Consider the following 13,203-nt stretch of genomic DNA (forward strand, 5'->3'; position numbering starts at 1 on the left):
AAAGAGCCGCGCGCCGCCGTTATTCCAGGCCATAATAAAACATCCACGGAAGAGCGCTTGATGGACTCTGAGTCTGTCAGGCAGCTTCTACAGGGAGGATACACATTAAAACACACCACAAAGAAACAGCAGGACGCGTGTGTTTGGGTTGAGTACAGATGAACGGAACGGAACAGGCGTCTCCAGAAGCGTTCCCAAAGGTTTTTAACTTGACACACCAAACTGATATGAACACACCAACACTACACACACTCCAGTGCGTATTGAACAGGACTTGAATTTGGTTCCCGCGGAAAAAGTAATCAAATTGGAACGTTATTAAACGTTCTACATTGTAAAAAAAAAAAAGGTTCTATATGGCATCAAAAATGGTTCTTTGCTCGTAATCGGGGAACCTAATTGTGGTGCTTCAGATGTTCTTCACCGGTTCTTTGACTAAGGTGCTGTATAGCACCGCTGAAGAACATCTGAAGCACCATAATTGGTGCTATATAGCACTAAAAAAGGTTACCCTATGATTACGAGCAAAGAACCATTGTTGGTGCCATATAGAACCTTTTTTTTAGAGTGTATGGAACGATCTATACACAGATACATAATTAACAGTAAAAGATCAACTGTAAAATGCACACAATGGTTGCATTTATTTGTATTATATAGCTAAAGCATCCTTATTTTCTTCAAACAAACACGCAAATGTTACATTTAAAAATCTATATTTATATTAATGGGAATGACCAAAAACACCCACAATGAAAAATACTATAGTATATTATAGTAAAATTACTCTAGTAATTACTATAGTGTTTTTGAACCATACTATAGTAAATATACTACAGTAAATTAACAAAGTGTAGTAAATACTACAATATATTGTAGTATTTTTACTATAGTACGGTTCAAAAACACTATAGTATTTACTAGAGTAATTTTACTGTACCTTTACTATAATATACTATAGTATTTTTTCATGTGGGGTTATCCAAACTGTTTCCAATTATGAACAAAAACCCGACTAAATTACAATATTAGCCTATATGATGTGAAAGAGCGTATATTAAAGGGTCTTTTTATTGCAAAAAAAACAGATATTATGTGTTTATGATATACAATATACAAAATGCATTAACAATACGTTCAGTGTCATCAGAACACAACTGAGAAGAGTTAACATGATTAGCTGAACACTATATAACAAGAAAAATAAAAGAGAGAGAGAGTATTCACCTAAAAGCTACTTTAATTACATTGTACAAAATTAAAGTCCTTAGAAATTGAGGCGTTGTACTTGCTTTCTGTTTTACTGAAGATGTAATTGTATTAATATGGGCCTACATTTTAAATTCTTTAAAAAAACACAGCATTTTTAGTTTTGTTTTTGTTCATAAACTTACATTTATGCATTTAACATTTGCTAAGAAGACAAAGCAAGCCTTATTTATAGGGTCAGAATTAAAGTATCCACAAAATAATGCCTTTAAACGTTATAGATATTGTCTTTAATAAATGTGTCAATATTTGTCCAAAGTTGTTCAGAAACATGACCAAAATAAATGATGGCAATGTATCAATATCAGTCATGAAATGTTTGACGGGGTCAAATCTATGTATTCTTTTGAAATACACTTAATTAGTGAGAAAGTATTTTTGTTGCAAGGAGCATTTTTTCCCCACAATTTCAATGTTTAATTTGTTTTGTTTTTGTTTTTTGTTTTAAATGATACATCGGCTTTTTTATTATTTTTTTATTATGCACGAAATTAACAATAAGTACACTTACAAAGAACAAAAAAACAATGAGGTTACCAACAATGCTCCAAAAGCAAGCTATGTTATGTTTAAATTGTTTGGATGGAAGGATTCAGCAGCACATGGCGCGCGTAACCGCGTGACGCGACGCAACAGACGCGCGCGTATCAACAGGCTACACACACCACTAACAATTAAATGCAATCAGAAGTGTGTGTCTGATCTCTCAGTGCTCTGCACATTTGATCAAAGCTGTAAATAGTCAGTGCTCAGCGTTTAAAAGCGCGATTGCTTGCGTTTGTGGCGCGTTGTGTGCTCTTTTTATGTGCCAAATTAAATTAAAGCTCGTGCGCGGATTCTAGAATCTCGTTCACTCACACTCACACACACACACACACACACACACACACACACACACACACACACACACACACACACACACACACACACACACAGGGTAAAACACATCCACTCTTAAACCGTCCCGCCCATATAAAGGTGACGAGACTTTAATAAGCGCAGGTAATGCGCGCGCACGTGAGGATGTGCCATGGCCGAGGCTGATGTGAGGAAGATTTTGCAGTTGAAGCATCAGCTGAAAGAGCCCTGTGAAGGACACACGGTAGGGTCCAGTCTGTCCATCTCACACCTCACACACACCTCAAGCGGTTACAGGACAACTCAGGCTGGATCTCAAGCGTTTCAGTCAATCACCTCAGTCACACACACACACACACACACAAACACACACACACCTTTAAGACTCTCTGATAGCAGGGGAACACAATACAACCACACTGGGGAGCATTTAAACAACTCAACCATGTCATCAAGGTGCTTTTTGTTTGTCATATGTATGTGATGTGGGGTCACGTGTGTCTTGTGTTCCCTTTTCCATGTTTACAGTTGTGTTGAACAAAGTCGTGACGTTTCTGAGTCCAAACCTCAACTCGTTTCACTTGAGAATGCCATCGACGACCGTTTATGAGCGCTATTTATTCATATTAAACATCAAACATTTTAAAAAGTTAACCATTTTAAATATTCACAGTCTACACAACAGTCTCATGTGCTCACAGCGTCACAGATATTAATATTTTAACCATTTATAAAAGATGAATCACTGTCTTGCCATCTGGAATTTTGATATGGAGATAAAGGTTATGATTATATACATTTTTTTTGTAGTATTACACCACATTATGTATATAAGCACCGTTTGTTGTTTTTCTTGTGGTATGAAAGCAAGTGTTTGGACCTGGATTTAAAGGATTAGTTCACTTTTAAATAAACTTTTGCTGATAATTTACTCACCCCCATGTCATCCAAGATGTCCATGTCTTTCTTTCTTCAGTCGAAAATAAATTAATGTTTTGGATGAAAACAGTCCAGGGTTTTTCTCCATATAATGGACTTCAATGGGCTCCAAATGGTTCAAGGTCCAAATGACAGTTTCAGTGCAGCTTTAAACGACACCAGATGATGAATAAGGGTCTGATCTAGACAAACCATCAGTTTCTGTGAGAAACCCAGCAGTATTTATGATATTATTTTACCTCTTAACAGACGAACGTGATCATCTCTGAGCTCTGCCATAACTTCCGGCAAGTGAGGTCAAATATGATTGTGGTCATAGATATATCGATAGTAGATGCCTCATTCTACTGATCCGTGCAGGCGCTAATGAGGCATCTATGATCGATATATCTATGACCACGCTAGTATTTGACCTCACTTAGCGGAAGTTATGGCGGAGCTCAGAGACGATCACGTTCATCTGATAAGAGGTAAAATAATATCATAAAAACTGCTGGGTTTCTCTCAGAAACTGATGGTTTGTCTAGATCAGACCCTTATTCATCATCTGGTGTCGTTTAAAGCTGCACTGAAACTGTCATTTGGACCTTGAACCGTTTGGAGCCCATTGAAGTCCATTATATGGAGGAAACCCCTGGAATGTTTTCATCCAAAACCTTAATTTCTTTTCGACTGCAGAAAGAAAGACATGGACATCTTGGATGACATGGGGGTGAGTAAATTATCAGCAAAAGTTTATTTAAAAGTGAACTAATCCTTTAACAACCGGATAATGCAAGTGTGACAACTAGCCCCGGTCTACTCACGCTTGACTAATCATTATAAATGTATAGTTTTTTAATGCTTTTTAAGGCTGTTGATTTACACAATATTTGCACAGAAACCCCTAATAATAGATAATAATGAAGGTGCATTTTAAAAATAAATGTTTCATATGTGAGGTTGGGTCACGTGTGTCCATGTTTGCTGAAAAACAATGAAATGACCGATAATGCAAGTGTGACAACTAGCCCCGGTGTACTTCAGCCTAACACCTGATCAGTCATTAACACTCAACATTGCTTAAATGCGTTTGTTTTAAGAAACCACAGAGCCCAGGTGCATTTTTTTTTTAGTTTTATAGTTTAGTAGGGAGGTTAAGCCCAAAAAATAGGCCTTTGACTTCAGGTCATGATGCAAAGGTCTCCTTTAGTATGGAAGTACCTTGGGCCATAGAAATAAATGTATCCTAAGACACAAGTGAGATCACATTTTGTAAGTTCAGAAAAAGACCCAAATATATCCTATTCATACGCATATTCATTATTTTTCTCTCATGAATAGGGTAAAAAATGTAACCTTTCGATAGCACCATGAAAATTACTGAGTTGATTACTTATATCAAGACAAACAAAAAATGTATTACAAGTCTTTTTTTAAATTGTTTGTTAACATGGCCAAACGGTGCATAATCTAATTACAGATGTGCTAATTTGCATAAAACAACAGATCTAAACATTGGGTACAGCGTTTTTAAAACAGTCAGAGATTCAGTCAGTCATTAATTCCAGGTCTACTCAACTGTCCCTAAGCTGTCCCTCAGGTAAGACAAATGTCCTTTTGATTTTCCTACATGGATTATTCATTAATAAAACATACCTGCTGGTCAACTACAATTTATTGGGAACATCTGGTTGTGTGTTGAGCTGTTGTACGACTATTTTTGGTGAAACGATGTCAAGTTTAGGATTAGCGAATAGTTTCATTAGATAGCTAACACGGCTAGCAGCAGCAAATAACTGGTTAGCTATCTTAAGATATGGATTGTTGTAGTCATTACACTGCCATGTGCAATTCAAGTCATTAATCTTCTCAAGTAAGGGATAAAGTATAGCGAATATCAAACCCTTCAGGCTGATTCAAGACCCTCCATGACTGACCGAATCTCTGAATGTTGTAAAAACGCTGTACCCAATGTTTAGATCTGTTGTGTTATGCAAATTAGCACATCTGCAATTAGATTATGCACTGTTTGGCCATGTTAACAAACAATTAAAAAAAAGACTTGTAATACATTTTTTGTTTGTCTTGATATAAGTAATCAACTCAGTAATTTTCATGGTGATATCTAAAGGTTACATTTTTTACCCTATTCATGAGAGAAAAATATTGAACAGGCGTATGAATAGGATATATTTGGGTCTTTTTCTGAACTTACAAAATGTGATCTCACTTGTGTCTTAGGATACATTTATTTCTATGACCCTAAGGAACTTCCACACTAAAGGAGACCTTTGCATCATGACCTGAAGTCAAAAGTCACTTAACCTCCCTACAAGTTGATCTTTTTAAGTGTTTTTGCTGTTGATTTGCACAAAAAGTGAATGTGCACAGAAATAAAAAGGTAATGGTGGCCCGTGAATAGGCAGAAAAGGTGTCCGGTCAGCAGCTGTTGACCAGGAGGAGGTGGCTGGCTCTTCTAAATATAACCCTGCAGTTGTCTCTCTCTCTCTCTGTCTCTCTGTCTCTCTCTCTCTCTCTGTCTCTCTCTCTCTGTCTCTCTCTCTCTCTCTCTCTGTCTCTCTCTCTCTCATTGACCGTCTCAGAGTTGAGGCGATGTGCTTCTGCTGATGATGGTTTAGTTTAATGCCCATGTGTTGGTGAGTCCTGTAGTGCATCATGCCGTTGTGTTTAATGTGTTTGCACAGTTCATCAGCCGCTCTGAACTCTACAAACATGTGAACGTCGGGGTGTGTGTGTGTGTGTGTGTGAGTGTTAGAACTGTTGCTGCATCGCCCATTTATAGTGCCTTGGCTAGGGTTTCTCCAAACATAGTGCCTGACCGGAGCGTTCGGTCAGCAAATTCAGCTTTTTACACCGCCATGTGGAAATGGGTGGGGCTTCTTTGACCCTTTTTTAGAACTTCTAATTGAAACGGTGACATGATTTATGACCTTTTTCAGTGTCACATGACCCTAATATGATGTTTATTATGATGTGTTGTGCAATGGTTTTCAGGATTTTGTAACATTATACACTACTAGGGATCGACCGATATGGATTTTAGTGCCAATACCGATTTTTTTTTTTTTTCATCAGCCTTAGCCGATGAGCGATACGGGCTGCCGATTTTCTTTTATTGATTTACATCATAAAAATGACACAATGATCATGATGATAACAATTGAAAATTTACAATTTAAAAAGGGAACATTTATTGAACTAAAAAAAAACTATATTTAACAAATAGTAAAAACAGGTGAGGTAGAACAAGAAAAAAAAGAGTTCAGTGGTGAAAATAAATTCTGATAATAAATATTGAAGCATAAATAAAATAATGACACTATTGCACACAGTATCAACAAGCAAGCAGCATAATAAAGTGCACACTGACTGTACTATACTTAAAACTATTTACAACCTAGTCATTTAATGGTTACACTCTAAAAAATGCTGGGTTAAAAATAACCCAAGTTGGGTTGAATATGGACTAACCCAGCAATTGGTTTGTTTTGACCCAGCGGTTGGGTTAAATATTTGCTTAAAACAACCCAATTGCTGGGTTAAAACGACCCAATGGATGGGTTAGTCCATTTTCAACCCAACTTGGGTTATTTTTAACCCAGCATTTTTTAGAGTGTAGGTGCACTTCACTGAATCTCTTGTAGAGCAACACCAGCGGTAATTCAGGAAAAAATCTCCCAATGCTCCACGTGAAACTTCAGTCTTTCCACCTTTTACCATCGTGTCAATTCTCAATTGATTTTGATTAATATGCGCGAGAGAGAGCGAGAGAGTTTGCAGACGGTGAGAGCTGCCCTGTGGACGCCTGTCTGGAAATAATGCAGGGGAAAATATCGGCGAACGCAGCAGCCTTATATCGGCCGATACACGTAAAAATCGCAAATATCGGCCCGATATATCGGTCTAACACTATACACTACCGTTCAAACGTTTGTGGTCAGAAAGATTTTTTAATTTTAAATAAATTAATACTTTTAGTCATCAAAGATGCATTTAATTGATGGCACTTGACATTTATAATGTTATAAAATCTTTCAATTTCAGATAATAAATGCTGTTCTATTGAACTTTCTGTTCATCAAAGAATCCTGGAACAAAATTGAACACATATTGATGATAATCATAAATGTTTGTTGAGATTATGAATGATTAGTGAAGGGTCATGTGACACTGAAGACTGGAGTAATGATGATTTGATCACAGGAATAAATGACACTTATATATTCACACAGAGAACAGATGATCTACACTTTCACTGCTTTACTGGAGTTATGATCTGATAAACACCGCTTTCGTGAGTTTCCCGATCTAAAACGGGAGCTTAACATTGCGTGTTATAATCTTCACAGCATATGCAGTATATCATCATGTTTAACCTCTGGTCCTCTTGGTTTAGGGGTCACACTCGGCTCCTTCACTGTCAGAAGTGACTGAAGCCTTGTGAAATGGAACTTATCTTTTCCAGGGAAATATTTTTATTCAATAATATTTATTGATTATTATTATTTAGAATTTTTAGGTGATTTCATAATGCAATGCAATATTTATAAAAGTTTTATCAGCTGTTTTTCCCCATTTGAAAAAAATACAAAAAAGTGTCACATGTATTTCTGGAGTAAAGCAGGATTTTATGCTAAACTAGAGATGAGGCATTTACAATCCAATCTGTGAAGGTAGATGAGTGCCATCTGGTGTATGGAATTACAAAGCTGCCTATATAATTATAAAAATAAATGTAAAAAAAGCAAAAATATATAAATAAATATACATAGAAAAGCAAAAACACTAAAATAAATATTTATACATTTATTTCCTTATTTATGTATATTTTTTTGTTGCATTTATTTATTTCTACATTTATGTATTTCTACATTTATGTATTTCTACTAGTGTTGTCAAAAATATCGATATTTCGATATGTATCGATACTGAAATATCTGAAACGATACGATACTCATTTTCTACATTATCGATATATCAGCTGCGCTTGCGCTCACATTTTTTACAATGAAGATTATCCAATGTTATGTAAAAATGTGTTTATTCAGTTTCTTACCTGAATACTGTTAGACCTACCTGAAAAAATAAAGCAGTCTATTTAATTTGTATCTTTATTCTATTGTATTTATGTGCTATTGTTTGTAATTTGTTTAGTTGTTCTTATTTTATTACCGTTTACTCGTCTTTTTAAATTCAATTTGAAATCAAGCTTGTGCTGTATGTATTGCAACAAAATTAGTTAGCAAATATTTGTGAGATAATTGTAATGGTAAATGATCAACGTTTATATATGAGAAAAAGCTTAAGCTTTATCATATAAAGTGATCTCTTCAAAATATTTTGTGAATTTCCTAGACTTTTCAATAGACGGACACAAAAAGAAATTAAAGCTGCGAGCAGCGATGACGGGCTCAAGCCGGTGGCACCGCCACGCCGGTGGCATCAGCTTAACTGTGCACTGCAGGCAATAGGCATTTAAAATGGGAAAACATAAAAGGACTATGTCAAATTCATCTGAATTCACCACATTAACTGCAGCAGTTGGTGCTGCTATGACCACAACAGCCACATCTATGAGATCAAATAAATTTAAATTAATTTCATGTCAGATGATGTCAAAGGTCAAATTGGAATGAGTTCACAATACCATTCAAATGCTGATGTTGTATTATTGTAACACTTCTCTTCATATGCATATCAGGGTGTCCGCGGGGTCTTGAAAAGTATTAAAAGTTGATAAATTAATTTTTGGAAAATGAAGGCCCTTAAAAGGTATTAAAAAGTCTTAATCACGATTTTATGAGGTATTACATTTTGTTCAAGCTTTGTCAAAAGAGTTTGACTCCAAAAAGTATTCATGAATATATTTATTTCCATCCCCATAACTATATAAAAAAAAAACCCGGTTTGCTCGGTCAGTGAGATCAGCTCGGGGCGCGCGCACCGTCTACGGGTGACGTCACATATTTTGCGAAATGCACGGTTAGGTGATGTGTCGCCCTCCACCGTTGCGAAACAGACTCCGAAATGGGGAAATGTAAATTTGCGGACTCCTGGTTGGAGAAGGATGAGTTTAAACAATGGCCTCAGGGTTTTTCTATGGTTTTTCCTGCATAGCGGCCGCATCCGTCAAATTTCGTGCCACCGCTGTCTGTCGACAAAACTCAAGACAGGCAGTCCCTTGCTCAGATTAGGCATGTCGTGGTAATTAAATAATCATCAGAAATATATATTGTCACATGATCTTTCAGCAATCATTATTATTATTTTATGATTTGCTAGTACAAAGTCATCTAAAGCCATTCCATAGCTGTCTGAATGTCTTTCCTCCGCTGTAGCTGTCCATCATTCTCCGTTCAGAATTCAAACTGCGCGTCGCGTTTGGTTACAGTCAGTCAGCTGTTCGGTAAAGCTCACTCCAAGATGATATATTCCCGTTATAATACTTGATATGTAGATAAAATAATTTATCTTCCTGGAGTTTATCTAGCGGTTTCTGAACGATGTTGTGCTCGCCACCCGGGTGACAACACAAGGCATCACACGCACAATAACCGGAATTTAAAACTGTGAAGAAACGAATAATCAGTGACCTTTTGGACCGATATACATAGTAGACTAGGATTTGTGCGCTCAACGCTCATCGTCTCTTTATGCCGTGAACTTTTCAATGTGCACTCGCGCTGCACTGCGCCCTCTGACTCCATGTTGCTTTAAGCGCATCATTTTGCACCTGGGATGCGCATAAGCACATTGTGCCGCGCTTTCATATATTTTCATAGTTTTGATTCTTGTTCTCACGTATCTATCATATATTTGTTGTCCCTTTACAGAGCTGCACATTATGTTTACAATAAACTATAAATCTTGAAATGTTATATTATTTGTGTAGGCCCATATAATTATTTACATTCATATATAAATTAAATATAAATAGTTTTTTTTTATAAATGTATTTAATAAGAACACAAAGTAATTTGTACCTTTTCATTAACATGTTTAGATTTTATAAAAATTAGTCCAGAGATGTTTTTTCAAGAATTACTTTTTGTAATTGCAATTTCTTTTAACTATCCACTCACCTAATTTAATATATATTTTTGTCATAGCTTATGATTATATATTTTTATTTTATTGCTCAACAGTAGTTCTCATCGCCGATGAGGTCTTTACATATTTTGAGAAGGTCTTAAAAAAGTCTTAAAAAGGTATTAAAATTTACTTCAGGATTCCTGCATATACCCTGCATATGCATCATACGTGATCTTGGCAAACACAGCACATGACATTTTTATTTCAAGTGATAGTTATTTGTGAAAGCCTATATGAAAGGGTTAAATTATCATCATGAAGAGAGAAAGTCACACACACACACAGAGAGAGAGAGAGAGAGAGAGAGAGAGAGAGAGAGAGAGAAAGAGAGAGAGAGTGTGAGAGAGAGAGTGAGGGGGAGGGGAGGGGAGGAGAGGGGAAGGACAGAGAGAGTGAGATTCTGATTGAATAAAAACATTTAAAAAAAAAAATCTAAACAGTGGGAGAGAGTTGGTATTTCATTGTCTGAAACTTTATTTTACTATAGGAATAAGTTTTATCTTCAAAATAGATTCTGCATTTACATTTTTAATAAAACATTGTTTAGTCTGTTTTTTTTGGACACATGAAATGTCATAAACCATGTAATACCAGTGTAATACCCATGTCATACAAATTTGTGTCCTCTTAAATCACATAAACAAGCACACACACACACACACACACACACACACACACACACACACACACACACACACACACACACACACACACACACACACACACACACACACACACACACACACACACACACACACACACACACACACACACAGGCAGAGATGCATGCTTAAGCGGCCAACCCCCACCCCCCTTCAAACACACAGTGAGAAAGTGAGAGTGAGGGGGGGAGGGGAGGGGAAGGAAAGGCAGAGGACATTGCATAGACTTAATGGTTTTTATACTGTACAAACTGTACATTCTATCCCCCTACACTACCCCTACTCCTAAACCTACCATCACAGAAAACATTCTGCATTTTTACATTTTGAATAAAACATTGTTTAGAAAGCTAGACAGTGAATTAAAGCATTTTTGAAAGTGACACACTTCCTGCTGCCAGTTGGTGGCCACACACACACACACACACACACACACACACACACACACACACACACACACACACACACACACACACACACACACACACACACACACACACACACACACACACACACACACACACTCACACTCACACTCACACTCACACTCACACAGACAAACCCCTTAGAGAGAAAGAGAGATGGGATTTTTTTATCCTGTTTCAAAACTAACACAATGCTGCCATCTTGTGTACATTGAGTTCATATATATATATATATATATTCATCTGAAAAATAGTATAGTCATTCCGTTTCATGTTGACCGAGTTTGGTGGAGATTGAATAAATCGCCTACGAGGAGAACGTAAAAACTCAGACCCTGAATTATACAAATATTCATCTTCAAACCAAAATATCTGACTTCCTGTTGGTCGGAGCTAATGACTGTAAATTATAAAGTTGTCCGGCTCGAAGAGAACAATATATGTACGGGTACACATGAAATGTCTACAAATGTAGGTTCTCAGAAATCACAGAAGCACACACAGAGAGAGAGAGAGAGAGAGAGAGAGAGAGAGAGAGAGAGAGAGAGAAACAAGGTTTTTTTTAATCCTGCTTCAAAACTAACACAATGCTGCCATCTTGTGTTCATTGAGGGAAGGGCAGCACAGACAGGCACAATAGATTCAAAGAAATATTTATAAAATATGTATATATTCATCTGAAAAATAGTACAGTCATTTTAAATTAATCTAAGTTCAATTACCAAACATACAATCTTAATTTAATTGAAATCAAAATATGATTTTACAAGATATGAGACAATTTCTGTTCCCCTTATTTTGTCCTTATTTAATCCCTCACCATGGCAACACCGTTTGAGATATCCAATATTCGTTCGCATTTTAGCATCTTCCATATCTTTGTTTCATGTTGACCAAGTTTGGTGGAGATTGAATAAATCGCCTACGAGGAGAACGTAAAAACTCAGACCCTGAATTATATAAATTTTCACCTTCAAACCAAAATATCTGACTTCCTGTTGGTCGGAGCTAATGACTGTAAATTAGAAAGTTGTCCGGCTCGAAGAGAACAATATATCTACCGAGTTTGGTGACTGAAGATAAAACTAACCCCCCCACTTTTGTCAAAAGGTGGCGCTATAGAGCCCCTCATCCCCACCCGTTTCTGAGGCTTTGCCCATGTGTACTGACTAACATCTCTGATGTGTGTGTTAAGTTTCATGCAATTTCAAGCATGCTAAGAGTCTCAAAAACAGCCAAAGACATTATTAAACTTTGACACGTTGCCATGGCAACAGTATTGGAAATTTCAGAAATCCATTCATATGTCTATATCTGCCATGTTTTCACATTATACTGATGAAGTTTGAAGTCAATCGGGTCAAAATAAGACTGTGATTTAAAGCATTTTTTTAAAAAAGTGACACACTTCCTGCTGCCAGTTGGTGGCGCTATAACTTTGACTCACAAACGTCATATCCTTGTGATCGGCTTCCTACAACAAACACACAGCTGAAGTTTCATCCAAATCAGTCAATGTTTGCACAAGTTATAACACACTTCCTGTTTCCCTTTTCTCGCCATAAATTCGTTGCTTCGCCACGGCCAAACCGATTGAGATATCAAAAATCCGCTCGCAATTTAGCATCCTGAATATCTTGTCTTAATGCTGACCGAGTTTGGCAATGATCGAAACAATTGCCTCGGAGGAGTATATTAAATTCCAGAGCATGCGTTTTCCGAACAACCCAAAATAGCTCACTTCCTGTTGGGCGAAGTTTATGACTATGAGTGCGGAAGTTGTTCGCCCCGATGAGATCTATATGTGTACCGAGTAGGGTTGGGAACCGAGAACCGGTTCTTATGCAGAACCGAAACTGATTTTTGAAAAATACCAGAACCGCGCGAAATTCCTAAGTTTCGGTTCCGAAAACGGTTCTGGTGCAATGTGTGTGCGAAGCGCTGGAAGCGTATCC

The 13,203-nt window shown here is 36.9% G+C and overlaps 1 protein-coding gene across 1 annotated transcript in view; it reads left to right on the top strand.

Annotated features, from left to right (window-relative positions):
- The first annotated feature begins 31 nt into the window (after nucleotides 1-31).
- eloal (elongin A, like) overlaps nucleotides 32-13,203 on the top strand; it is a 54,378-nt gene continuing 41,206 nt past the window's right edge. The window contains exon 1 of the mRNA XM_079842580.1: nucleotides 32-200. Within this exon, the coding sequence (XP_079698706.1) occupies nucleotides 159-200 (42 nt within the window). The 5' untranslated portion in view covers nucleotides 32-158. The remainder of the gene's footprint in view (nucleotides 201-13,203) is intronic.

This window comes from Gobio gobio (assembly GCF_949357685.1).
Source record: "Gobio gobio genome assembly, chromosome: 18".
NCBI lineage: Eukaryota > Metazoa > Chordata > Actinopteri > Cypriniformes > Gobionidae > Gobio > Gobio gobio.